This window comes from Ziziphus jujuba, chromosome 12 (genome assembly GCF_031755915.1).
Source record: "Ziziphus jujuba cultivar Dongzao chromosome 12, ASM3175591v1".
In the NCBI taxonomy this organism is placed as follows: Eukaryota; Viridiplantae; Streptophyta; class Magnoliopsida; order Rosales; family Rhamnaceae; genus Ziziphus; species Ziziphus jujuba.
The window spans coordinates 6,227,918-6,255,724 of NC_083390.1; the positions used below are offsets into that span (position 1 = coordinate 6,227,918).

The 27,807-nt window shown below is 34.6% G+C and overlaps 4 protein-coding genes and 1 pseudogene across 4 annotated transcripts; 2 read left to right on the forward strand and 3 right to left on the reverse strand.

The window, feature by feature from the left end:
- Positions 1-7,826: 7,826 nt before the first annotated feature.
- On the reverse strand, positions 7,827-10,342 carry LOC107428715 (probable nucleoredoxin 1). The gene is made up of 4 exons (XM_016039295.4): positions 10,135-10,342; positions 9,424-9,903; positions 8,869-9,348; positions 7,827-8,768 (listed from the first exon to the last, which is right to left on the reverse strand). The coding sequence occupies exons 1-4, from the start codon at positions 10,216-10,218 to the stop codon at positions 8,118-8,120; spliced, it is 1,695 nt and encodes a 564-aa protein (XP_015894781.2). The 5' UTR covers positions 10,219-10,342; the 3' UTR covers positions 7,827-8,117.
- Positions 10,343-13,777: 3,435 nt separating this feature from the next.
- Positions 13,778-15,162, reverse strand: LOC107428659 (glucan endo-1,3-beta-glucosidase, acidic-like; annotated as a pseudogene).
- Positions 15,163-16,779: 1,617 nt separating this feature from the next.
- On the forward strand, positions 16,780-18,306 carry LOC107428674 (uncharacterized). The gene has a single exon (XM_016039243.4). It carries the CDS (start codon positions 17,489-17,491, stop codon positions 18,077-18,079), a length of 591 nt encoding a protein of 196 aa, XP_015894729.3. The 5' UTR covers positions 16,780-17,488; the 3' UTR covers positions 18,080-18,306.
- A 1,253-nt stretch (positions 18,307-19,559) lies between these two features.
- LOC107428684 (transcription factor bHLH90) lies at positions 19,560-23,035 on the forward strand. Its single transcript, XM_016039252.4, has 8 exons — positions 19,560-19,960; positions 20,065-20,238; positions 20,356-20,437; positions 21,222-21,290; positions 21,376-21,909; positions 21,993-22,205; positions 22,327-22,497; positions 22,664-23,035. The coding sequence occupies exons 1-8, from the start codon at positions 19,728-19,730 to the stop codon at positions 22,721-22,723; spliced, it is 1,536 nt and encodes a 511-aa protein (XP_015894738.3). The 5' UTR covers positions 19,560-19,727; the 3' UTR covers positions 22,724-23,035.
- A 307-nt stretch (positions 23,036-23,342) lies between these two features.
- LOC107428660 (proline-rich receptor-like protein kinase PERK13) lies at positions 23,343-27,686 on the reverse strand. Its single transcript, XM_048466841.2, has 8 exons — positions 26,300-27,686; positions 25,323-25,844; positions 25,147-25,233; positions 24,895-24,965; positions 24,677-24,753; positions 24,362-24,509; positions 23,975-24,136; positions 23,343-23,811 (listed from the first exon to the last, which is right to left on the reverse strand). The coding sequence occupies exons 1-8, from the start codon at positions 27,273-27,275 to the stop codon at positions 23,497-23,499; spliced, it is 2,358 nt and encodes a 785-aa protein (XP_048322798.2). The 5' UTR covers positions 27,276-27,686; the 3' UTR covers positions 23,343-23,496.
- Positions 27,687-27,807: the final 121 nt, after the last annotated feature.

Sequence of the window (27,807 nt, forward strand, 5' to 3'; positions counted from 1 at the left end):
TTAAAAAAAAATTTCTTTGCTATTTTTCAAAAATGAATTTATACGGTGGCTAGTTTTCAAAAAAATCCTTTATTTTACTACTTTAGTTTGATTAAGATGGGCTGGGCCTGCAAGCATTTTCAAATGTGAGTTTCTTATCATTTAGATGATGACATGGTGATCAACTTTTGTCGACTGTGGAGGGCGCATATTTTTAAACGCTTGGGGCACTTTTCCAACGCCTCTTGTATAAGCACACTCTAAGAGAGTCTTGTACAAATTATTCAAGTTCAGTATCAAGTGCCCCAAATTCCGTCTAAGGATTCTGTATCTTTGCTTGATTCTGATAGCTATGGTAGTGGTACTGGTTATAAAAACATTCACTGAATCGGATAAGTATGCTAATCAACTTAAGTATATGTTTGATCGGTTTATTAAATCTTTTGATAGAAGCTTCGATTAATATGATATTATTATGATGATATTATAAGAAATGCCATAGATATACCATAGAAAATATGATAATATAATAATAGAATCTAGAGAGAGAGTACTATGGGACTGGGAGTAGGATAGACAATATGATAGAGACTAATAATATCAAGCATTTTGCAAATGGTGGCTAAAGAAAATATTCTAGTAGATGGATCTTTGATAGCCAACTCAGGTTTAGTGAGTTGGGAAGTTGTAAGAAATTGGTTCCTTGTACTGTGACTTAAATATCCATTGTTATGAAAATATAACAAGAATAATAGAAATAGAAGAACAAAATAAATAAATAAATATATATAGATTTACGTAGAAAAACCCTGACAGGAAAAAAATCATGGACAAAGAGAGGCAAAAATTTTATTAAAAAAATTGATACAAAAGTTGAGCGAATAAAAAGGCTAAATACTCAATATAGTCGAAAAACCCCCAAAAGCATAAATATATTGTATGGAATAAATCTAAAAACTGAACTGGTCTGTATTCGCAGGGGCGCTGCTCCCACACTTTCATTGGGCTCAATGGTGGGCTACGATCTTAGACTTATTGGCTCAAGACTTCCACTACCACCATAAACCCCCCAAAAATTAAATTTCATCAAATAAGTCACACCGCGAGCTTTTCAAATCGAATCAATAAGAATTTAGATCACCAACTTTAACATCCATATTAACTAAAGCTTCGCAAATATTTGATAGTTTGTCATATGTAAGACTTTTATGTCCAAAAAGTTCTTTGATAAGTACTATTGGATTTTCAGGTTAGACAGCGACCACATAGAAGCTAGGAGGTTGATAATTAGGGTTCATCTCGAGGCTACATTCGCATTAAGAGAATGAAGCGTTTGAACAAAGAGAATAAGGAAATGATGAAGGGATGACATATGATTTTTGCCATATGTAGGTGGCTAATTAAGCATGATTTTTGCTAAGTTAATGATGGCATGCATCTATCTAATTAAGTATGATTTTTGCTAAGTTAATGATGGCATGCATCTATTTTTTTTTTTATTTTAGAACATCAATATATTTCACAATTAACCAAAAAAATGTATCATGGATTTTGGAAAACTTTGAATTGAATAATTGTGGTTTATTAAACTTAAGAGTTTAATCAAGAGTTGCCAACCATTATTCTTGATGTTACTGTTTTGTTTTGGTACTTAATCATGACTAATCTAAGATTATTACTACTTTAGTCCTTACTTTGTGAATTCCAAGGTTAAATGTTTGTGCTTGTTTTTTGTTTTTTCTTTTCGTCTATGAGCTATATAAGTTGATGGACTTGCTTTCAAAAACGATAAATGCATATTAAAATTCACATTGAACTAAGGTAACGTGCACTGCACGTGGCTTTTAACGCACCAAAATTAACGGTCAAAGAATAGGTGACGTGCACTGCACGTGGCATTTACAATCCATCCGACCCCCTTTCTGGTCCATTGTGACTATCACAACGAGCTAAGGTTACCATTCTTGAAAAAAAGTCTCTGTTCTTTATGACTTCTTTATTTGTGTTTCCTTTGTTTGGATTCCTAGGTCATGTAATAGACTTGCTTATTTGGCATGTAAATGGGATCTTAAAATCTCTTGCGAGTGTTTTCCAACCCCTGTTTTGTTGTATAATAATTTTGTAACTATTATGGACTAGAAGAAAGATCTCTTTGTCAGCTCCTAAGCCGTTGGCAAGCTCTCATGTTTTGGCTAGTTGGTTTCTTTTGGTTTATAAACTATTTTTCATCCAAAACAAAAAAAAAAAAAAAAAAAAAGGGGTAAAGGTGGTGAATAAAAAGGTTAGGCCTAATTGCGAAAATGATAAAATTTCAAAGGTAACAGGGCGAAAGAAACTATTATTGTTATAAACTAAAGAATTCTATACAGTAGAGTCACTAACTATTTATCAAAAATTAAAAGAAAAATGGTGTCATTCACTCAAAGATAAAATAAAATAAAATATAACGGAATCTCTCAAATTTTCAATTTGTTTATTATGCACTTTTTTACATTATATTTGGATTGATAAAATATGAAAAAAAAAAAATCAATTCATTTGTTTGGATTACTAAAATTAGTGAAAAAGCACGGATAAAAAAAAATAAAAAAATAGATTATATCTATTTTAATGAATCTGCTTTCCACTTAAATTTAACAGGAAATAAAAGAAAAGTAAAAAAGTTAATAAAAATTTTTAATATTTTAAAATTATCTTTATCAATTAAAAACTAATTAAATAAGATATTTTATATATAAAATATTTTTATAAAAATGTTAAATGGCATTAATTATTTTTTCTTTTTTTTTTATTAAATAACATTTATTATAAATATTTTCTTCTTTCTTTTCTTTTCATTTACTGATAATCCAAATAATTATTATCAATAAATATTTTTGTTCCTTTCTCTTTCCTTGTTGAACTAATAATCTCTTTCCTTTTTCTCTCTTCAATCCAAAAACAGTGTAAAGCATGGGTCATCGCAGTGGGCTTCTTGTCATCAAAACCAATCTCTGGAGCGACTTTTCAGTGGGTTTTTATTTCTCATTCTCTTCTCTAGAAATTTCCAGTTTCCCCATTTTCATTTCAAGGTCGTAACCCAAAACTGTGAGCTTCTCTACTTCTTCTGGGCATTTTCCTTCTTCATCTAATTTATAGTCTCGTTTCTTTTATTTATTTACATTTTACCTCATAATTCTCTTTTATCATTTTTTTTAACTTAAAAGATGTTTGTTGGAAAAGAAAAAGAAAAAGTAAAAAATACAAATAAATAAAATTTTAAAAAACAGAAATTTTGCGTTATTGTTTAGAAATATTTTCTGTATCAATTTTTAGTTTAAAAAAAATTAAAAAAATTATTTGCTAGTAAAATTGTTTCCAACCAACAATGATAAAATAAGGTTATCTGTTGTTGGGTTTTTCTCTTAAATTCCGAAATCTTATACCTGAGAGTTTTTATCAAACTTAAAGATTGGTTAATGTAATTCATCCATTATTACTTGAAGTGAGTTTTGAAAGTTTAGAAGCATACTTAAAAGAGTATTAAAAGAATAAATAAATAATATATTGCCAAACCAAGTTTTGAAATCTACACGACTTGAATGATAGCCAAACTGTAAGTTTTGCAAAAAGGTTTTTCGCTTTTGTTTCCATTTTGTTTATGTTCCACCCCAAAAAAAAAAAAATTTAAAAATTAAAAAAAATTAAAAAAACTATTTGAATGTTTCACTGTACAATTACTTTGTTTCTTGACTTGCACCTGTCCAAAATACCTTCTAGGTACCATATACATATATATATATATATATATAAAAAAAAAAAAAAAAAAAAAAAACAGAGGATACATATTAATTTTCTCCTAAATTTTGAAAGAAAATATTCCTATTAGTAATTCTATAGGACTGGCCGTAGTGGACTCTTTACAAACTATGATCTATATACTCCTCAACATCTGTTAGTGTACTCTGCGGAACTATATGTTTTTATATATTTTGATAAAGAAGAGTGTTGAGATTTTCATATTAAGCCTATTTTCTGAAAAATAGTCCTTCTTCGCAGCTCTTAGTTATGGCAACGAATGAAGTGAAGAAGCAATGCAGAAGAAGGGAAGGAAAGAAAGCCGTCAACATGGATGTAGATCGAATTTCGAATCACCTGATCCTCTCATTCCTTCCCCCCTTTGATGCTGTTCGGATGAGCATTCTTTGCAAGCGCTGGAGACGCATGTGGATTTATATTCCTGTGCTATATTTCAAACAGTTGAAGGAAGATGTACTTTTCCAAGAGATGGCAAAACTTAAAGAAAACGAGTTCTTGGAGTTCGTGAGAAACTATTTGAACTACCGGCACACTCTGCAATGTTCTGCAGATGCAACATCCATAACTAATTTTAAGTTAGACATGCGATATGATGCTGGACCAGATGAAGAAAAAATTAGATGAGTGGCCAAGTAATGCTGTTGAAGAAGGTAATGTGAAGGAATTAGTTCTCTGTATCAAACCAATTGCTCTTACACTCCAACCTAGAAATATTGCTACGTGGCATTACAGTTTACCTCGGACAGTTGTTGATTCGAGAACGTTAGTTATCCTCAAGTTGAAGGATGTGAAGTTAAAAGCACACTTTTCCTAACTCTGCTTGGACAGAGTGGAGTTTGATGAATCGAGGCTCTTCAAAATTTAATTTCTGGATGCCTATACTTGAGGACTTGTGTTTTACGTCTTTACATCTCCAGAAAGACCTTGCAATTACTGGAACACTTAGAAATCTTGAAATCTTGTTAGACACAAAAAGCTTAATATATATATAACAAACCCCGTTTAAACTTTTGGATCCGTGGTAATTTAATAAATCTCTAGTTATGGTTTATCCTGTTTACTAATCAGGAGCATTTACAAGCCACGGTTAGTGCTCTTCCTCTTCTTAATAAATTGAGTTTATGCTGCTCTTCCGAGAAAAAAAAAAAATATATATATATATATATATTAGCATCCAAAGTCGTAGCCTCAAATCTTTAATGTATAATGGCGGATGTTTTTCTCATGCTGGTGCTAAATTTACAACACCAGATCTAGATTCCTTTGTATTTCATGGTTCATTGAAGAAAACTGTTTTGGTTGACGCTCCCAATCTGTTAGGAGCCAATTTGATTGTTCATGGTATGTATTTGAGTAAGATGTGGTTCTTTCAAGAATATCTCATAGATTTTCTTTCATGCTTTAAATTCTTGAAGAAGATGGTGCTGTGTTTTCCCTGTTGTATAAAGGAAGAGGCATTTACACATTCAGAGTTTGTTTTTTGTTTTGGTTATTTGTCTGAAATTAATCCAAGTTTTAAGATTTCTTGTGGTTTTGTTTTGTAGAATCTTATCATTCCGGAGGAAGTAAGAAATATTAGCTGCCTTCCATTGCCTATTCTAAAGCATTTGAAGTTGAAATTTTATCATGAATTAGAGAGAGATTCAGAATTGAGGCAATCTTTTCTTTGGTGTGCACCTTCTTTGGAGACTTTTGAAATAGAAGAGCAGTTTTGTCATTGTTATCATAGAAATTCTCAATGGTCGCTACAGGATGGTGATGCACATATAAGCTCCATTGATGAAGTCTTTTTGCCTAAACGACAGCGTTTAAGAACCTACCCCTTGACCATTGAGCACTAGCTACTTGTCAATTATCACAGCTTCATAGTTAATAATGTGGATGTTGTTTCCATGTAATATCCATTTTATATATCTAGAGCCAACTGAAAATCTTTCAAATGGATTTGGTTCCATGTCTTTGAGCTTGATCACATTATGGATTTGTTTCAACGGAACTTTAAAGGAAATAAAGTTTATTCTTTTTAGTAGATGACCAGGTAGCTTAGAACAGATGTCCATGGCATAATTTAAAATTCAATCTAAATTTAAAGAAAGAAGAGCATTAAATTCAATCAAAATTTTAATAGAAATTTAGACTTGTAGTTAATTTATAAGTTAATTAGTGTAGTTTATGCTCTTTGTAAGTTATTTATTGACACCATAATAAGTATTAATACATGAGTGTAGTGTAGATGAGCCATACATATTCTGGTACAGAACAAAAGAAACACAATTTCTCTCAGGGCTTCATATTTGATTACGGCTAGGAAGAAAAGAAAGTAAAGCAGAGCCGGACAAGGAGAGGGAGGTGATGGACCCAAGTTTATGGAAATAACCGAATATTGCAATTACCTGATCCTCTCATACATCACATGTATGCCTGAATTATATTTGGAAGAGTTCAAGGATGTTACTTTTCCAATAAGATGGTAAAAAAGTCAGCAGAACATGTTCTTGAAGTTTGTTGGAAACTGTTTGAAACGTGTCAAAGTGTGATATGCAACGTATCAGCAGATACTTTCATATCTAGATATTTAGGCTGGACATTGGTTTTCATTTCAGAGGCAGTGCTGCTGAAAAACTAAGATGGTTGACTAAGCCTGAGGTTCGCTGTTGAAGGTAATTGAAGAAGATGGATTCTCTGCAATGAACCAAGTCATAAATACTAGAACTTGCATTTACATATGAAAAGTTGGGCCTGTTTCGTAGGTTCAGATATTTCTTTCGTTACAAGAAAAATAATTTTTTACAACACCCTTTGTTACAAGTAATTTTTTACAGCACCTTATAAAAAACCTATCTGTAAGGGCCAAGAGGCACGATGTGAGGAACCGCATCCATGGAGGTAAGCAAGTTCCTGGAGGACCAGAGGGATATGAAAACCGTGTCCATAAACTTTGGAGGAGGATCGCACAAAAAATTAGGTAATTTCATATTGAAACTTAAAAACATTTTCTTTGCTTGAGTCTATAATGGTGGAAAACAGAGCAAAGAACATTCTTACTTTCTATTATGTGGAAGTCTATTCAATTTTTATTTTTTATTTTATTTTATTTTTTATATTCTTGCATTTAATTGGAGATTAAACAGAGAATCAATGATAATCATTGTATTTTTTCAATTTCTCTTTTTTCATTTCAATTTCTTCATTTTATCTGTTTGATTTCAAAGGAAAAAAAAAGGAAACATAAAAGAACCAATTTATGTTTGCACTCATCCCATAGATTGCTAATGGCACTGATATGTTTGGTTTCTTTATTTTTTTATTTTTTATTTTTTTCCACTTTTCCTTTATCCTCAATCAGATCTCTTAGATAAGGAAGCTTCTGCCTTAGTCTGGGTAAAATAACTGCAGCTGCATTTGAGAAAATACATAAATAAATAAATTGCTCCAATTATAAGTATAATACAATACAATGCAAGTTAAACCCATGCTTCCCTTCGATTTATATAGTACAACACAGAGTGGATAAAAAGATGTGATCCACAATATTTTATAAGCATCGGGGTATGTGCTTCGTCAGCCAAATGTAGAATTGCATTATTAATACAATACAATATAAAGTTTATACGGGCTACTCCCCCGGTGTAATTCAGCTTAACTTCGAAAATAAATTAGCTATAAATTGGCGTAAATATGTCACAATCTCTACGGGACAACCCAATGTGTTTGTCCCTAGTTTCTCAAATAATTTTAAGTTTAAATGCTCCACATTTTCAATATAATAATTGATAAACAAATCAATAAAAAATAAAAAAGAATTTGCTTATTCCCCAATATTATCTTACCTTTTGGTCTCCTCATCCTTAATTTGCTTATTCCTTTTCCTCATTTACATCTGAACAGGATTGAAGATCTTTGAGTAGATTCCTAGAGTCCATGGAAGTGAAAGCTAAGAAATTTCACCATCAAATTTGTATGTACAATTCTATTGTTGGCTTAAAAAAACCAAAACAAAAGCAGTTCTTAACATTAAGCTAGAACCACCTCAAACTTGCAAACTTGGGTGGAGAAAAATCTAAGAAACTATGTCTTTGTTAATAATAAGAAACAGAAAGAAGATAGGCTAGCAGAATATTTCACACTTCGTCCTCACCCCCATGACAGAAAACCATACACTTTTTTTTTTTAATTTTTTATCTGTCACACTGCACTCATACACCGCGTTAGATATACTAGCATAACAGAAATATGCAATCTCACCCAAAAAGTCAACGAGATATGCAAAACTTTACGAGCTTTTTCAACAACTAAACACCTAACAAGAATCATAGAGCATAATTTACATATATGCTTTATCAGACTTTACAGCACAAATCACCATGACAAACATATCCCTCCTTTGATTTAGGCTTATCCTTTGTTGCTTCATTGTTCATCAAAGCACACTTTGGATGAAGATCAAAGTCACACTTTATGCAATAGAAAGACCAGTGATATCCTGGCTCACCACAACCATCGCAACCATATCCACTTCGGCGAGTAAGTACAAGCTCATGTTCAGTATGGGACTTATGCTTCACTTTCTCAGGCCAAGCTTTAGCCATTTCATCCTCCTTTATCTCCAATTCCTCCAATCGCTCTTTGGTAAATGGGTAAGCATCCACCCCATGAGCACCAATGATGTTTCGGGCGTTTGTGGTCAGTGTCTTGCCAGAGGGACCAATGGCTATGACTGTAGGAATGCCTCGTGTTTTGAATCTGCGCTGCAGAGATCTCTTCCTCTTATCGCCAAATGGAAGGGCTAACCAAGGCATGCTCGAAAAGAATTCATCAAAGGCAGACTGATCATGATCACTTGAGATGAAAATCACTTCGAATGCTTTGTCTTTTGCCTTAATGTCATGATATACTTTAACAAGCTTAGGCATGAATGCATGACATGGAGGGCACCAGTGAGCTGAGAAATACAGCAAAATGGTCTTTCCAACAAGTTCAGACACCGGTACCTAACCAAACACAGATGGCAAACGTGATTAACTGCAGAATCGATTGGCTGAGGTTTTGAAAGATTAACAGATTTAGAACTGCAATAATGAAGAATAGTACCTTGGAACCACTTTTTTCAATAACAAAATCTTTATCTCCAGAAACCAAAAGGGACTCTAATGTCTGTGCTTCGATATTCGCTTTCTCAATCTCAGCAAGCTCAACAAGCTTTTCAGGACTAAATGGATAGGCTAAAACACCATGTTCTTCAATGAGTTCAGCCACATTTCGCTTCAAAGTCTTCCCATCTTGCCCTATTATAACCAGAGTAGGAAGGGTTCCAAGATCAAAGTAACGTGCAATTTTTTGACTGTTCATGACATTGAACGGCAATGCCAACCATGGCATTGTTTCGAACCCCTGCTTAAACTGTTCTTCATCATGGTCTAAAGAAATTAAGACAATCTCAAAATCATGTCCTTTTTCCTTGAGTTTCTTGTAAAACTCCACAAGCATTGGAGTAAATTCAAGGCTTGGACTGAAAGAATTCATTGAGAAATAGAGGCCAACCATTTTGCCTTCGAGCTCAGAAACAAGAACCTGTCAATTAGTACACATTAAAGATTGCAAAAATATAGAGCTAGCAAGCATAGCATGTTCAGTAGGAAAAATTACCCGATCCCCATTATTTGAAATCAAATAATCGGTGGAATTAGAAACCAAGACAGAACTCAAAGATTGGTTCTGCTTAGCTGCCTCTTCTTCCTCTTTCAAGAATTTCATCCTTTCCGGGGTGAAAGGATATCCATCTACACCATATTCGGCAACAATTTTGGTACCTTGCTCAGTCGAAGCGTGCCCATTTTCATCAACAATCACAAGGCTAGGAATCACCTTGACATTGAACAAATCACCAAGGCGTTTCTGGGTATCCGAATCAGAATATGGAATGGCAAGCCATTGCATTTCAGAGAAGAAGTCTTTGAATGATTCATCATCTTTATCCGAGGAGATAAAAACCACTTCGAAATTGCCTTTCGATGCGATTTCTTTGTAGAGTTCCACTAGCATTGGAGTGAAATAGCGACATGATTCAAACCATGACCCAGAAAAATACAAACCCACAATTTTTCCCACCAAACTAGCAACTTTTACCTATAAAATTATCAAACACCAACAAAATCCAACTCAACAAAAATTGTCAAAAATCAAACTTTATTAGACCATTTGAACATTGAATAAAAAGGGGAATAAACGCAAATGTAAATCACTCAAAAGGGTTCTTCTACCATTATTTATTGATTTTTTTACCAGTTTGTTTGAACAGAAAATAACAAGATAAAAATGAAAATGGGTATTACTTAGTTTTATAATTCATAATCATACCTGGTCCCCATTATTGCGGATGAGAAAGTCCCTTTCTTTCGTGCAGAGAAGATGTAAGAGGTCGTGAGTGACTCCGTTAGCCATGGAATTTCACTGATTTATTAGTCTCTGAGCTTTGCTCTGTTTTTTCTTTTTTTCTTTTTTTTTTTTTTTTTTTTTTTTGGTTGCTGCTGATTTCTTTGATTTGAGCTAACGAGGTTTCACAAATCACTCTGTTCTTTTTCATTGTTTGATTTCTTATTAATAGGATGTGAATAAAATAACAAAATAAAAATAAAAATGTACTTGTGTAGGTGGAAAAGCTGCAAAACGACAACGAAAGACGACGAAGAAGACCACCAAACTATTCAGTTCATTGATTTGTCCACGCTAGAGTTCGGCTAATTCGGGACCCACCATTGCCGTGTTGTAAAAGACCAAATGCACGTTCAAATTCTGGCTTATTTTCATCCAAAAAAAATACCTGATTTAGTCGTTTATAAATTTTTTTCCATTTTTTTTCTTTTTTGGGAAAAATCTATATCTTTTAAACTTTTCTTTTGGTGAAATTCAAATATTTTTTGCCCAATATAATAGTTTTTTTTTCTTTTTATAGAAAAAAATCAAGCAAATTATTTTTGCTACTTAATTTTAGTCGTTTATATTGGAGTTTTTTTTTTTTTTTCAACCTCGTACTCTTGTGTTTTCTTAACGAGTAAGCAAGGAAAAAAAAAAATTTACTTTAGAAAGTAAGTTACTTTATTAGATATTCGTCTGGATTCAAGGTCTCACTTCCTTCTTTATTTATTTATTTATTTATTAAACATTAAATTAGTCTTTTATTGTATCTTTTAAATATACTTTTTTTCATAAAGTTTCATGCGTATAACATGTGATATCAACCATATGTAAATTAAATTTTTAATCATTGATTTGAACTTGATATTTCGTATATGGAAGATGTGAATATTACCATTAAACTATCCTGGCGTATAGACATATGTATAAATTAATTTAGGCATTAAGCAAATCAAATTTTAAAAAATCCTAGTTTTTCTAAACAAATCAAATATTGAAAGATCCTAATTCTTCTAATTTAATTTTGGAATCCTAACTTGGATAGCTCTCTGACATTAAGAAATTAAGTGCAACGCCAAGCACAAGCTCTATTGTCCCTTTTGGCTTATAGGCTAAACCGGTAGAGATTCTTTAATCTATGAAAATAGTGATTTTACGATAACTTAAATTTTTTATTTTGATATGATAAAATTTTTATAAGCAATTTATGAAGATGCACTTTATCATGTTAGCTGATATAATGGTAAAATAAAAAATTTAAAAAAAAATTCACTCAAACGGTTAGAAAATTACTTATGGAGCAAACACAAACTTTTATAATTGAAGGATATGGATTGCCATAGATAAGCCACATACGAGGCCACACAAATTTTAAGGAAATGCATTACCGTGAGGAATTCAATATTGCTCTTCACCATCCTTGTGCTTTCATAGATGAAGTAAAAAGCAAAAATAAGAATGAAGATCAAGCAACCACTACTTCAACTAAGTCGCACCAAATTAAGGTCGATTCACATATTGGGGCGAGGCAAAAACACTTTAAAAAATAAATTAAAAAAAAAATTCAAGTGGCACATTATTTTAGAAGGATGTAGAATTGTTCGCAATTTGCTGTTTTTTGGTAAAAGGAAATATTATTAAAAGACCAAAAAAAAAAAAAAACAAAAAACGACACCACAGAGAAGCTACAAGCCTAGACAAGGGCCAAGCTTCTCTGTCGCTAAAGAACATCCAAAATGTCCTTTGGGAGGGAAGCAAAACAAAGGTTCTCAAGATCAACAAAAACCTTACCACTTCGCAATTTGTTGTTGCTTTTTCATTGTTAGATTTCTTATTGTTAAGATGTGAATAAAGTAACAAAATAAAAATAAAACAGCACTTGTGTAGGAAAAGCTGCAAAACGACGAGCAAAGACGACGAAGAAGACCACCAACTATTCAGTTCCTTGTTTTGTCCATGCTGGAGTTCGGCCAAGTCGGGACCCACCATTGCCCCAAGTGCACGTTCAAATTCTGGCTCATTGTCATTGAAAAAAAAAAACACCTGATTTAGTCGTTTATAGATTTTTTTCCTTTTTCTTTTTTTTTCTTTTTTGGAAAAATCTATATTTTTTAAACAATTTTTTTTTTTGGGTGAAATTCAAATATTTTTTACCCAGTATAATAATTTTTTTTTTTTCCAACCTCATGCTCTTGTGTTTTCTTATAAGTTACTTTATTAGATATTCCTCATGGATTCCATATGTTTCACTATGTTTCACTTCCTTCTTTATTTATTTATTAAACATTAAATTTATTTTCATTTTATCTTTTAAGCATTCCATTTTCACAAAGTTGCAGACGCACAACATGTAGGATCAACCATATCTAAATTATTTTTTTAATCATTGACTAATTTAAACTTAAAATCTCATATATTTAAGGTACGAATATTGCCAATCTTGACATATATATATATATATATATATATGTATAATTTAATTTAAGCACTAAGCAAACCACACGTTGAGCAGTCTTAGTTCTTATGAGCAAACCAAACATTGAAAAATCCTAGTTCTTCTAATTTAATTTAGGAATCCCTAGCTCGGATAGCATGCTAAGATTGAGAAATTAAGCGCAATGCCAAGCACAAACTCTATTGTTCCCTCTTGGCTTATAGGAATGGGATGATAGAGATTCCTTAATCTATGAAGAATAATGATGATTTTACAGTAACATAAATTCTTGATTTTGATATATGATAAAGATTTTGTAAGCAATTGAACTTTGTCATGTTAGCTAACTCAAATCTAACTTTAAAAGTTCACGCAACTAGTAGTGAACAATTACTAGCGTCGAAACAAACACAAATTTTATGATTGAATGATATGGATTACCATAGAGAAGCCACAAACGAAGCCACACAAATTTTAAGGATATGCATTACTGTGAGGAATGCAAAATTGCTCTTCATCATCTTTGTGCACTCATGGATGAAGTAAAATATGAAGTAAAAAGCAAAGATACGAATGAAGATCAAGCAGCCACAAGTTCAACTAAGACGTACCAAATTAAGGTCGATTCATATATTGAGCCCAAAAGCACATTGGGGCAAGGCCGAAACACTTTTTAAAAAATAAATAAATAAAGTAGCACATTAATTTAGAAGGATGTAGAATAAAAGATTGTACAACAAGGATGGCCGCACGTGAGTTGCACGTTTTGCTTTCATTTATGTGGAAATGAATATGTACAGATTGAGGAAGGACCAGCTAATTTGTTGGCCACTTTTACTTCAAAATACGATGTAATCTGCAATTTTTCTATTGTTCGATTAAAAGGAAGGTTATATTTGCATTAAAAAAAAAAAAAAACCAAAAATACTCTTTACGTGTATGCCTTTTTTTTTTATCGTTACATATGTGCTTATTATGGTTATAAAATTCATTAAAACTATCGTCTTATAGTTACAAGGAGATCAAAACTATATATGTTTTTACATATTTATCTTATTAAAACCTATGTGTTTAGGACTTAATATTGTCTAACAAATATTTTTTAAAAAGAATTAAAAACAAAAGTATACTTTAAATTTTTATTTTTTTTGTTAAAACATTATTATACTTAAGCACTCCTTTTACTCTAATGCTATATAACCTATTATACTCTCTTAAACAAATAATAATAATAATAATAATAATAATAAAGAATAAAATAGAAAGAAAATATATAAAATGGCATGCCAAGAGACTTCTTTTTTAGTTGAGATTCAGGTCATAAGCTTTGACCCCATCAAGTCCAAAAATCCCAAAATGCCTCTCATACTCTTCTCCAACTTTTTCATTCTCATCAAAGAGGTCAAACAGGTAAACCTCAACTCCCACTCCTTGTCTCAATGGCGTTCCTACATCTCTCACCGCCCGTCTAACCACGTTCCCATTATACACCAAAGCATTGGCAGAGCTCGCGGCCTCGCCACCGCTCGTCGGCCACCCGGTCTCCGTCACCACCACAGGAATTCCATCAAACCCTTCCTTCTCCATTGCATACACAAATGAATCCAAACTCGCATCAAACAGATTACTATACGTCAAACTATAGTGATCGTCAGCTCCACCAAACAAAGCGTAATCCAAAGAAATATCCTGCATATTGCTTATGTAGCTCAAGTAGGGATACACATTAACCATGAACGGCGACCGAGTTTCTCGCAGAAACTGTAGATATGGAATCATGAAGGACTGAAGACGAGGATCGAAAGAGGCCGAAGATGGAGGATAAGAATTGGCTAGAACAGACGCGGCTTGCGGCGACGAGAGCTTGATGGAATCGGAGAAGCCGAGGTTTTGCAGAGCCTGGTGGAGGTTGAGAACGGCAGGAACCACGTGAGGAGTGTAGAAAGGGTCCTTGAGGAAGACCTCGTTGCCGACGGCGATGTACCGGACTTGATCGGCAGGGACGTGGACGAAGATGTTGGATTGGAGCCAGTCGAGGGAAGCGGAGGGTGAGTCAAGCAAGGGAAGGACTTCGTTAGGGCGCCGACGAGGAGATCGATTCCGGTGCCGGAGAATGAACGGAGTGTCGTGGGTTCGGTGTTGAAGAGACGGAGGGATGATATGTTATTGAATTTGAGGATGTTGACGACGTCGGAGGGTGGGGGGAGGTTGTTTGCTACTCTGCCGTAGCAGATTCCAACCGGTGCAGAAACTGCAAAAAGAAAATGTGTTTTTGAAAAATAAATTAAATTAAAAAGATTTTTGATGATGAAGATAATTGTAACAAAATCAGAGACATCCAAAAGCAAATTAAGCTTGAGTGGGACCTGATAGTGGGACAAGCAATAGCAGGTTGAGAAGGAGCTGAAATGTCTTCGTCATCGTATTTAGTCTAGAATATAGACAGAGAAGATTAAGAAGATATTTCGTTGTAATTGAGATTGGGATATATATTTGGCTTTCTCACGTTATGGTTTTGTTTTTGGTTTGAATTTGGTTTGGAGCAGTTTGAGTGTGTTTATTATGCATTTTCAGCTTTCCTATTAAAATGTGTTCTGAAAATTTAAAATTATTTATCCTTATTATAAAAAAATTAGAATTTAAAAAGCAACCATATTATTAAATTAACTTTGTAATTGTCAAAATTATTTAATACTCAAGTCAAAATCAGTTTTATCAGACATGAAAGTCTTTTAAATTATGGGAGAATTGATTCTAAAGAGTTTAAAATCAATCCTAAACGTAAGAATTTCTTTTTTCTCTTTTTTTTTTTTTTTTTTGTGGGGGATTATATTTTATATTACGAAATTGATCGAGGAGATAGGTGCCAATTTGCCCACATACCACAATTTAATTCGCTATAAACAAAAATTTACTTTAAACCACAACAAGACACCACTTTTTTTCAAAAGCTCAAAATGGGAACCGCCTCATATGTTCTAATATACTGAATGCATATTGTAAGGCTTTATAGATTAAAAAGTCAAAATATAATTAAAGGGAACCAATGGGCAAATGTGAAATGAGAAATAGCAAAACGCTTTGGGAATTGGGATGGGTTTAAAACCGAAATAAAGGAAGAAACCAAGGGATGGTGATCATGTGGGCCCTCTTGGGCCTTGTTGTTTGACCAGAGGTACTTTCTTGCAGCCCACACTGACTGACAAGATTCATGTCTGGTGGGCTTGTTGTTTTGGATAAGTTACTTTGGGAGTGCATTTTAACCAGGGAAGCATGAATACACTTTCTTTCTGTTTTTCTTTAGGAAAGCAGCAGATTCTTTACTTCTAAATGTGATTTATTGTTACTTGTTAATATAACTAAAGATTAATAATTTTCTTTTATTACCCAAAAAAAAAAAAAGATTAACATTTTTTTAATAGGAAATATTTTGCGCCGGACTGGTTGCTAGTTACAGATTTACTTGCCAATATTAAACTGCAAAGCATCACCAATAAAATGTTTCATTATGGTGGAGCCTAATGTATACACAATATCTTTTTGGCGTAAGTGTAGACAATATATTGAACAAATTCTCGGTGGAGATTGGCAGCAACAATATATTAATTTTGCTTTATTACCACTAATGAACCAGCGGATTTTGTAATAAAAAGAAAATAGTGGATTAAAAGATTGTATAAAACAAAATATACATGGTAGTGTACTTTGGATTTTTACTGATAAGAGAAAATATCTTGCCACCTTTATTAGAACAAATGAAACTGTTATCTAGCGAGCATCTTATGCACAACCATAAAGTTGGCAAGAGAACCCCAAAACATATAATTTTTTTTTTCCTGACCTGCCTTATAATGTTGTGTGGTTCCCTAAGGATATGTACTTATCCGGAAGTACCATTGCCAACCTGTTCTCTTCAAATGATTTTTCTCTTGTATGATTGCTATAATCATAAAAAAGTCATCAAAATCAAGCTCAGTCCACTCTTGCAGAATATGTCCTTCTTTTTATAAAGATAAAGGAATAAAGATCAATTAAAAGACTGACCCCATTATATAAACTATAATAAGGAAATTGCCTTGAAAATACTAAATGACAATTGTATATTGTTACCCAAATCCCTATGTTGATCCCCAATAATATCTGCCTCTTTAAGATATTACTAATTCCAATAGTTCCAACCAAACCCAATGCCAATAAATCATACGAAACAGAAAAAGGGCAATTAAATGAATAAATGGATCCAACTCTCTCTTATCAGTGAGATTTTATCAAGGTTAAACTTGGCTAAAGACAAGCACTTAGCCCCAGAAAAATTAAAAGTGCAGAAAACAGAAGAGAATCATATAAAGATTGCAATAAAGTATGGGAAATGGGGTCATCTCCCATTTTTGAAATGAAAAAGTGATTGGAACAATAAACAAATTATAGAGAGAGCTCTTTTATGGGCTTTTGAGAAATTAATGTGCTTGTCCAAAGGCTCCAAAATCTTACTTTCTCTCCATACAAAGCAATCCAAATAGCTCCTTCTAAGTAGCTCCTTCTTCAGCAGTAAAGAATAGGAAGGAATATCTTTAATTGGTTGTCTCTTTATTAAAGAAAAAGTTGTTCCTTTTTGAATTCAAAAAACCCTCAAGAAGATGATTTATAATTGAAGCCCCTAATTATACATAACCCATTCTCACAAACAATGATCTTGCTTGTTTCTTGAGAAAACCTCCTACTCTCTCCCTTTGTTCACACTCAAAGAACCAGAATTTCATACCCCCTATTATAACAAAACCCCCACATACTCCTCCTGTAACCCCTTACTCTCCAATAATTCTCTTTCTACCATATATCCAAATTAATCCTTCCAAAAAAACCATGTCTACAATTCAACCACAGCAACAGCCAGAGCAACAATCACAACCACAGCCACAGCAACAGCAGCAACCAGTTCTGGTTTATCCAAACACTGTTACCAAACAGCCACCAAATTCCCACCATTCAAATGGATCATTTGGAACGGTTTTCATTGTCTTGGCCATCATAGTTGTAATATCAGCCATTGCTTGCTTTCTTGGTAGGCTCTGCAATCGTCGAGCTCACAATTCGAACCCGAAGCCGCCGAAACAGAGCTCTCGTGCAAAAGAAGGAGGAAGTGAAGGTGGGAATGGGAAGAACAACCACCACAACAAGATTCGACCAAAAGAAAGACCAGGAAGTGAATTTGGGAGTGGGACTAACGGCTTTCGGCAGAAAGAAGGAGATCTTGAATTTGGGCTCGATATGAGAAGTAAGCCCAATGGATTTAGATCGGATAGCAGAGGACATGGTCATGCTGGTAATGGTTTCAGATCAGGGAGTAGAGGACATGGTGGTGACCATGGAATAATTAATGGAGGTGGTGGTGATATGAAAGTGGATATGAAACATGGCTATGTTGATGAAGGAGGACTTAGAGCCAGTGCATGATAAACAGACACAGTGGCAGAAATTATTACTTTAACATCTTTTATTTTTTATTTTTTTAGTCATTTTTTTAGCTTTAATTAAAAGATGCTTCTGTTTTATTTTTAGTTTTTTGGTTTCTCTAAATTACCCATTTCAATTTGACCTATTGTGTAATTATTATGTTTTATTGCCTCATGCATGTATTTTATATATATATATATATATGATATCTCATCATATCTTCATGATAGGATAGTATTATCAATCAACGATTAGCAGCCCAAATTAATTACCTCCCAAGGGAATTAATTATCAAATGTTTTTTTAGTTTTTTTTTTTTTTGGGTTTTTCTATTTTAATGATATGAATTTGAACTCTGAAAATCAATTCTCTAATTACACATGTGAAGAATTGTATATAACAAGGAAAAAAAAAAAAAAAAAGGAGTTGGATCCACTTGCAGTGAATTCGAATAAACAGATAAAAAAAAAAAATCACAATATATATTGAATGCAAGTAAACTTAATGGAAAATTTTCAAAGGAGGCTGCATGGTGGCCTCACTGTGATATTAGGTTTCCTATAAAACTCAAAACTCCTCTTTTTTTTCTTCTAGTACAAGCAGCATAGCAGCATCTAGTAAAACATCTCTAAAATGTTAAGAAAAGAACTTATTTTTGTTTGGTTTGAATAAAAACAGACATTGTACAAGCCCAAATTTTTTTTCTGTATCTAAGGCTCACAAAAAATTACATTTCCTTCCAAATTATGGACTAATTTAGTTCTATTAAGCTTTTTTTCTTTTTCCCATTTAAAACAGACAAACCAATAAAAAAAGCCAGAGACTGCCAAACTTTTTATTTGCTTTTGGGTGTGAAGAAAAATCTCAAAGCGCTGTGTGAAATATCTTCCTCTGGACAACCACTGCAATCCAAACAGTCCATGTAATTATTCTTTTTTGACACATAGCGACCAGCAATTTTCATTAAACAGTTAATAGAGTGAATAAATCATATATTACCCAAAATCTCTCATATTCCATTTTCAGATAAAAATTTCTTTTTTTAAGGAAAAAAAAAACCTTTTTAATTTTCTTCCTCCGGTTAAAAGTAATTTCAATTTCCGCACTAGTTATGGAAGGTGAACATAACGCAACCTAACACGCGTTTTACTATTTTCTCACAAAAACAAAAACATGTTTTTGCTATATATATATATATATATATATGTTATTATTATATGTGAATGGTTGTTATTAGTCTTAGTATTATTATTATTACAATGTCTATATTTGATTTGAGTAATTAATTTTTAGAATTTCGCTTTAAAAAAATGTGGTGATCAAGCATTGTATTTCTTAACCAAAAAAAAAAAGAAAAAAAAGACATTTTTTATTAACCAAAAAAAAAAAAATGGACATCGATGATTCTAATACGGTTATGAGTAGCTTTCACGAAGAGCTTTAATTTGTACCATATTGCTCTGTGACTGAGACTGAGACAGAGCGAGAAAGAGTCAGTCAAAAACTGTCCCTGCTGCCACTCACTCTTTCTCTCTCATACTGGTATCCGATTCTCACTGTCAAGATTTGGTAGTAATTTTCCAGTTTTTAAAAGAAAGAAAGGTGGTTAGCCTTGTCGTGTACCTACTATGTGCTTGAATTTTTGTTCATGAGTCTTTATGAAAGGAGACCAATAGAGAGTGTCAATGTCGTTGTAATAAATAACAATCAAGAACGAAAACACACACACACACACACACACACACACAAAAACTGTTCCAAAAGGAGGAGACAAAAGACAATGAAAGCTTTGGAGCTAGCAGTAGAGTGGCTTAGACCCATTGTCCGAGTTCAAAAATGGGATTACTGTGTCGTTTGGAAATTGGGTGATGATCCTTCCAGGTACAATTTCGAATTTCCGACCATTTTAAGTAATACCCACATCCCAGATTTTTAATTTTCTTCTTTTTACCAACTTGGTCTTTTTGGGTTTCCATGTTTTGTAGGTATATTGAATGGTTGGATTGCTGTTGTGGTGGTGGATATGAGATTTCAAATGTCAAAGAGGAGATTGACGAGCTCACTCCGCTTTGCAGAGATTCTTGCTTGAAGCACCGTGTGAGGACCAAAGCTTGTGAGGCTCTTTCTCAGCTTCCCCTTTTCATGCCCCTATACTCTGGGTATGATCCTTCCCTCTTCTTCTCACTTTCAACCTCTCTGTATTCTGCATTCTCTGTGTCTGATTTTGGGTCTAGGAACAGCTAGAACTTTATGGTGTTTGTGGCCTCGAAATCCAGGATTCATACGGAGGTGGTGATATCGACCGAACCCAGTTGGATTAGCCAAATTGATGCCATGGATTCAAATGCTTCAAATATGGTATTCAATCTCTTTCTCCCTCTTTTTCTCTCTCAGTCTGTTTCTGAATGGAAACCCTGTTGGATTGCTGAGAAAACTGATGAGGTGGAGGAAAGAATAGATAAAATAGGGTAGTCCCTGTTACTTTTTGGGGGTGCTATTACTTTTTCTATTCTTTTTGGGTCTACAGACAGGAGACAAACAAAATATATTCTTTTTAACGTGGAAATAGGAAATATCACGATGGTTAAACTTTAAATGAAATTGATAAACCATATTGTTTATACTAAATTCAATTTCCCAACCTAAAAAAAGATGATTAAAAAAAGCATAAAAAAATTGATCTTCAACAATGGATTCACTAAAGCCTTAAAATGTAATGCTCTTTTTTCTTGTATTCCAAGATTTTCTGAGTGATCAGGAGGTGGTTTTTTTCATTTAGTTTTTTATTTTTTTTATTTTTTTATGCGCACTTGAGAAGTGGGCTGCAGTCATCAATTTATTACAGGAACAACGACTGATATATCTTATATAAAACCACTGAATTGGACCAATTTTATCTTTCCGCTGGTTGAGATCAATCAGAACCACTGAGAAAGAGAAAGCCAGCTTCCTAGAAACCAGGAAGATCGACACTAGCACCCACTTTTTCACTTGAAATATCCCAGGAGATGGTCAAGTGTACTAGAATAATACATGATCATGATCACTGTTAGTTTATCACAGGTTGATGGCTTTAAGATCTATGTGTCTTCATCCAATTGGACAATCTGTTTAACTTTTGAAGTTGCTATTATTTTTATAGGACTCCGTAGGAACCCGAGTGTTCATCCCAATTATGGGTGGTCTTATTGAGCTCTATGCTATAAAGCATGTAAGATTCTGTTTTAGCTCTTTCCTACTTATCAACAACATATATATTGTTTCAGGGTGGATAAACTTGTATTCATTTTTTCCAGATACCAAAAGATCAGAAAACCTTAGAGTTGATTTTGTATCAGTATAATCTCTCTTTGGAACGAGAAATGATGAGTGCACACAGCTGTACTGATGTGAGTCGTAATGAGCTACTTGATAAACTGTCCGAAGAGTATATACAGAAGTGCTCACGTTCCTTGCATTTGCTAACTTTCAATCAAGTTTTTCCTTCATTAAACCAACCTGGGTCCTATGCTAGCACTGAGGGATCTTCCAGTAGCTCAAATCCTTCAAATGAACATCTAAATTTTAATTCAAATTGTCATTTGCCTTCCAAACAGTCTGAGAAATCTTCTGGTTCCAAAAACCCTGAGTACAATGAAATTTTGGTAAAGAAACAGAATGTTTTGGTTTCAGAGTGTGGCATTGTAGCACAGAACCATAATGGCAAAGTTCTAAAGAGGAAAGAAAGAGAAAATTACCATTCGAAGAATCTTGTTACAGAGAGAAACAGGAGGAACAGGATTAAAGATGGGCTCTTCGCCCTGCGTTCCTTAGTCCCAAAAATAACTAAGGTTGGAGAGGAAAAAACTGTTATTTACTTTCCTCCTACTGGTCTTATTCAATTTAAGTTTTTTCATATAATGAATTTTTGTAGATGGATAGAGCTTCAATTCTTGGAGATGCTGTTGAGTTTATAGAAGAGCTGCAGAAAAAGGAAAAGGAACTCCTAGAAGAGCTCAGAATACTGGAAGAAGAGGATTGTCAAAAGAGCAAAGCCGACATTAAGATTTCACCGTCAAAAAGTGATATTGGGTGCAGCAGTTGCTTGCCTGGCTCCTCTACATTTTGCCCAGATATTCGAACAGAGGTACCAGCAACTAGCTTATATACCTCTGCTTCAGCAGGCTCTCTCATTACAACTACTTGTTCTGTTTTTGTTTGTTTGACCTTTTTCCCTCGTGTGTGATTGAACCATTTTGTAAATGCAGGTGGAGGTTAACCAGATTGGCAAAAAGGATTGTTACATTAAACTCTTCTGCAAGGAGAAGAAAGGGGGCTTTGTGCGATTGATTGAGGCTATCGATTCGTTAGGGCTTCAAGTAGTTAATGCCAATGTTACCACATTCAACGGTGCAGTCCAAAACATTCTTGAGGTTGAGGTAATATTTCAAGGATTAAGTCGGGATTTATTGTAGGAACTTTCACCTAAAAAAGGAAAAAATTATTGAAATTTGTTTCTTTCGACATTGCAATTACAGAGCCATATTATGGCGTTATAATTTCATTTCTTTATCTTCTTATTTTTTAATTGTATCTGTTCCGTAGGCAAATAAGGACATTCAGGCAAATAATTTGAAGGACTCATTGATCAAGCTAACAGGTTAGACCATATTAGAGAGTTGATAAGAGTCAGTAAAGGGAAGAAGTTGGAGAGCAAAGGTTTAACTGAGAAAGAGTTTTGATATCCAATAGATATTTGTGGCAGCATGCAATCCGGTTTTAATGCATCTCTTGGTTGTTTTTTTTTTTTTTTTTTTTTTTTCCTCCCTCCTGCTCAGTCAAATATCTTGATTGGCCTGCATAGAAGACTCGCACCATATCTCTTTTTAAGTTTTGAAGAAATGTAGTCATTGCTGCTGCGAAACATTGATAGTTACTAATGTAATTTTTCATTTTGTCATTACTATACAGACTTCACTGCTAATGTCTGAAACTCCAAAGATGGTCAAATTTTAATTGTCAATGTACAGTTTTTATATCGTCTAAGCATTTCTTGTTGCTGCACAATCACAATATCAGTAAGAGAATTATAGCACTTGTTAAAACAACTGAAACTGTGTTCTTCTAATATCGCTAGGGTATTTTGTTTATATAATTGTCTAAAAAACATATACCTTAAGAGTGAAAGTGGCACTTTACAAGCTTCCGCCAACTCTGCTAATAATTTGAGAGGGAAGTAAAGAGTATATCAATATTTCAAAAGAGAGAAGGAAACACAAAAATAGAGAAGAAAAAATCTTTATACAATTTAATATTTCAGTTTAGCACAGCAAAGGCAGTTCTTGCAGATATGTTCTTTTCTCTGGTGCAATGTTGGCAAAAACAATTTGAAGAAAGAAATACAATAGTATGGACATGTCAAATGGTTCACAATATCTTTAGAGCCGGCGGCTGCCAACATTGCTTTGGGAATTGCTGATTCTCCGTTCACCATTGCCTCCGGTAAAGGATAGAGTTTCTGATTCACCACTGGAATCAATCTTCCATTCGTTTTGTGGACCAGATATTACTGTAGAGTTGAATTCTCCACTGTACATGTCATATTCCAAGCTCTCTATGCTGCCCAGTGCCATTCTCCTGAATCTCATAATGTCTTCACTGTACTGCCCAGAGTCATACACTGTGCTTTGCCCATATTTCACCCCATTAGATAGATCAGAAGCTTCTCCTTCACAATCCAATGCTCTTACCACCTGAAAAACATAGAAACCACGAAAAGAGAGACAAAATCTATAAGATTTTCCAAATATGAAAGTGACTTCCAAGGGAAGAAGGTCCAAGAATAAGATAGTTCCAAGCAATCTGAGTCTGGTTGAATAAAGGAAAGTTAAAGCAAGTGATGGTTATTAGTATGACCTGAACCATTCGAGGCCGTTTGGGAGCTGAATGACGAACACATGCAGCAGCAGCCTCAACCATCCTGAACATTTCACTCTGCACATATTGCTTTCCCAACCGTGGATCCACTAATTCACTCAGATCACCAGTTTCAAGTGCATGAAGAAGGTGTGGACGAGCCTGGCAAAATTTTGGCAACAAAATGCTCAATGGCAAAAGAAAATTCAAAGCAAAGATACAAATTCTACAACTAAAACCCCCCATTACTGTTTAAACAAAGAATAAAACAGTGGGATTGAGGCTCAAAATTCAAGTGCATGGCAATGCTGCTTAAGATTTGCTGAGGAGACATTTGGAATAGACAAATTAACTACAAAAAATAACAGAGGATAACGTTTTCCACACCCATTCAACCAAACTTTCATCCCCCAACGGCTGAGTAGGGTCGACTGGTTTGCGCCCAGTTATAAGCTCTAGTAGCACTACTCCAAATGAGAATACATCTGATCTGTCTGTTAGTTTTCCACTTGTTGCATACTCTGGTGCCATGTACCTGCAAACCCCAAATTTGAATTATCAATTGACTTTTAACCCAAGCTTCCTAAATGGCATCATTACAAGCAGGAGTGTTATGTAATTGATTATCCATTCTATGCTTTTAGCACAAGATACTAACTTCTTATGTTCAATTTCACAATTTCTAGAAAGTAATAAACATACCCAAATGTCCCCATAACTCGTGTTGATACATGAGTATTAGTGTCGTTTGATAGTTTGGCAAGTCCAAAATCTGAGACCTGCACTTGAAGAAATTCTTTAAATTAATAAAATCGAGGACTTCACAGTTAAAAATAAATAAATAAATAAAACCAAACAACATTCTTCAGCAGCATCTGAAGAAAGAAACTGAACAAAGAAGCAGGTATGTATATACATGCCTGAGCCTCAAAAGCATCATCCAACAGAATGTTTGACGTTTTAATGTCTCTGTGAATAATTTTTGGATGGCCTAGTAAAATATGGTCATGAAACAACATTAGGTAAAGAAAATTTCCTTAACAGATAACAAAAATTGCAAGATGGGAGTTAAAAAATTAAAAAAAAAAAAAAAGAAAGAAAAAAAAATTCACTAATTTGATTATAGGGCAGAAGTGCAAAGTGATGAGAATATGCAGGAAGCAAATACATACAGTCCTCATGTAAATATGCCAAACCCTTTGCAGACCCTAAAGCAATCTTTAACCTTTTTGTCCATTCCAAAACTGGCAATCGATCGTCTGAAAAGAGCACAAAAAACTGAACAGATTAAGCTGTCAAACATGATAATCAGATAATAAAAAATAAACGGTACATTATTTGAGCTTACTATGCAGATGATGCTCTAAAGTTTTATTGGGAAGAAATTCATAGATTAGCAATCTCTGTTGGTCAGAGATACAATATCCAACCAAAGAGACCAAATGTCTATGATGTACTCTGCTTATAATCTCCACTTCAGCCCTGAATTCCCTCTCACCCTGTCCACTACCAGCCTTGAGCTGCTTCACAGCAACCACTTTCCCATCTGGTAGCCAACCTTTATAGACACTTCCAAATCCGCCTTCGCCGATGATGTTTTTCCTATCGAATCCATGTGTTATCTCCATCAACTCTTCATAGGTGAAATGGGAACAAGTACCACTTATGACATCTGACTCATGTCCACCTCCACCGTGGTAGTAACCATTCCCTCTCTGACTTCCATAGCCGATTCCAATTGAAGAATGTGCCGGCGGTGGAAGCACTTGTGATGCAAAATGGGTTTGATCTGCCGGACCAGAATAAGCGTAACTGAATTGTTGCTGCTGCTGCTGCTGCGGATGCTGTCCACTATAATATCCATGATTATCTACCCCAAACCAAAAAAAATAAAAAAAATAAAAAAACATGATTTATCAAAATCATCAAATGTACCAACCTTTTCTTTCTCTTTTTCTTCAAGATTATGTCTACATGCATACATGTGTATATATATATATATATATTATTAGGCTAATTTACTTATTAACATTTTTGTCTGGAATTATTGGGAACAACGTTACATCAGTTCTGCAGTGATGCACGACTATTGTGAGACGTTGTCCTGGACAAATCTGGATGTAAAAAATTTCTACATAAAAGAGAATTTTTGTTGTCATTCTCATACAAAATTGATGTGGCAGTTTATACAAAAAGTAACACTGTTGTGACGTTGTTCCAGACAATTCTGGATAATAATTAAAAAAAAGAAATTTAAATCTCTGGATAAAAGAATTTCTTTTTTTCTTTTTTTTTCTTTTTTTTGTGGTCGTTACTCTTAAATACCTGATTCCATTGAAAAGTTACCGGGTGGAGCATAATGGCCTGTCGTATAGACTTCCTTATTTCCTTTTCTTTTCTTCCTTCTGGTGGTCAAGAAAATGGCGGCTATCAAGGCAATGACGACGATTCCAGCTACAGTTCCACCAACGATAGCACCGGTGTTGGAACTCGAACCACCTGAACCTGATGATGATTTTGATGATGAATCTGTTTTGGAAAGGGAGTTGGTTGGATTGGAGGAGCTTGTTGGTGTGTGATTGGATGGAGGAGGAGAACGAGTAGCAGCAGCAGCGGCACCCGAGCTTGGAGGGGAGAGCTCGATAGGCGGAGAGGGTGTGACGGTGGCCGGAGGTGTTGCCGCAGGAACTGCCGGAGGAGAAACAGGGGTGGTTGGTGGGGCTGTGGGGTCTAGAGGCGGAGGCGGAGGCTGAAATGGCGGCGGAGGATTCTCAGGATTAACGGACGTTGTTGTTAATATTGGAGGAGGAGGAGAAGTTGATGATGGCGGCGGTGTGGTGGATGGCGTAGGAGAAGGTGGAGGAGGAGAAGCTGATGATGATGATGATGATTTGGGCGGTGGAGACGTAAGTGGTGGAGATAGAATTGGTGGTGGTGGTGGTGAAGAAGTGGTAGTTTCAGGTGGTGGTGGTGGTGGTGGTGAGCCTGCTGATGGAGGTGGAGAGGCTAACTTCGATGGAGAGCCCGACTTCGATGGAGGTGGCGGAGAGGAGGAGGCATTTTCATCTACAGGTGGAGGTGGCGAAGAAGAAGAGGACGACTCGTTGTCGGGTGGAGCAGGCGAAGAAGAAGAAGAATCAGGTGGAGGAGAAGAAGAAGATAATGAAGATTGATCTGCAGTGTCCTCAGGCGGAGGAGGAGAACCAGAAGAATCTTCAGAAGAAGGCGGTGTGGTCTCGGAATCAGAAGAATCTTGTTGTTGGGATGGAGGAATCAAATTTTCATCATCTGAATCCGACATTCTCTCTCCTTCCCCTTCCCCTCTCCTCCTCTCTCTCTCTCTCTCTCTCTCTCTCTTGCTCTACCTTTTCAATTTCTTTGTCACTTTTTTTCTTTCTTCTTTTTTTCTTTTTCAAATTATTTTCTCTTCAAAATCTTCATGCCCATAGTTTGTTCAAATCAGTGCCTTCTCTCTCCCTCTCTCTCTCTCTCTCACACAGTTTTTTTTTTTTTTTTTTAACCGAAAATGATAAGAAGAATTAAACAAAATGCTTCGTTTGCATAGCAAAAAAAAAAAAAAAGGATTGGAGCAGAAATTGGCTGGATTTGCATGAAACGCGTAAGAAAAGGAAGAATAAAAAAATTACAGATCACGACCACCTCCTACAAGGTCTGATTCTGTAATAACTTTGACGCACGATTCGTTTTTGGGTTTGTTAGAATCCCAACTGTCTTTCAATGGTTTTGCTATTCTTGAATTTCGGGTTACCGCGCAGCCTATGCGGGTCTGGGTTTTGGCCCATTGGGCCTTCTAATTTTGGAGTCCAGTCCAT

What these genes read in the sequence shown, in the direction of transcription:
- LOC107428674 (XM_016039243.4), top strand. Translation starts at nt 17,489, where the DNA reads ATGTCTACAATTCAACCACAGCAACAGCCAGAGCAACAATCACAACCA.
- LOC107428660 (XM_048466841.2), bottom strand. Translation starts at nt 27,275, where the DNA reads ATGTCGGATTCAGATGATGAAAATTTGATTCCTCCATCCCAACAACAA. An exon ending in CGAGTTATGGGGACATTTGG is followed by an intron (nt 24,510 to 24,676) that starts GTATGTTTATTA and finishes TGGGGTTTGCAG; the next exon opens with GTACATGGCACCAGAGTATG. An exon ending in ATGAAAGTTTGGTTGAATGG is followed by an intron (nt 24,137 to 24,361) that starts GTGTGGAAAACG and finishes AAATTTTGCCAG; the next exon opens with GCTCGTCCACACCTTCTTCA.
- LOC107428684 (XM_016039252.4), top strand. Translation starts at nt 19,728, where the DNA reads ATGAGTCTTTATGAAAGGAGACCAATAGAGAGTGTCAATGTCGTTGTA. An exon ending in TTCATGCCCCTATACTCTGG is followed by an intron (nt 20,239 to 20,355) that starts GTATGATCCTTC and finishes CTCGAAATCCAG; the next exon opens with GATTCATACGGAGGTGGTGA. An exon ending in TAGTCCCAAAAATAACTAAG is followed by an intron (nt 21,910 to 21,992) that starts GTTGGAGAGGAA and finishes GAATTTTTGTAG; the next exon opens with ATGGATAGAGCTTCAATTCT.
- LOC107428715 (XM_016039295.4), bottom strand. Translation starts at nt 10,218, where the DNA reads ATGGCTAACGGAGTCACTCACGACCTCTTACATCTTCTCTGCACGAAA. An exon ending in TTTCAAATAATGGGGATCGG is followed by an intron (nt 9,349 to 9,423) that starts GTAATTTTTCCT and finishes ACTAATTGACAG; the next exon opens with GTTCTTGTTTCTGAGCTCGA. An exon ending in TTGAAAAAAGTGGTTCCAAG is followed by an intron (nt 8,769 to 8,868) that starts GTACTATTCTTC and finishes GTGTTTGGTTAG; the next exon opens with GTACCGGTGTCTGAACTTGT.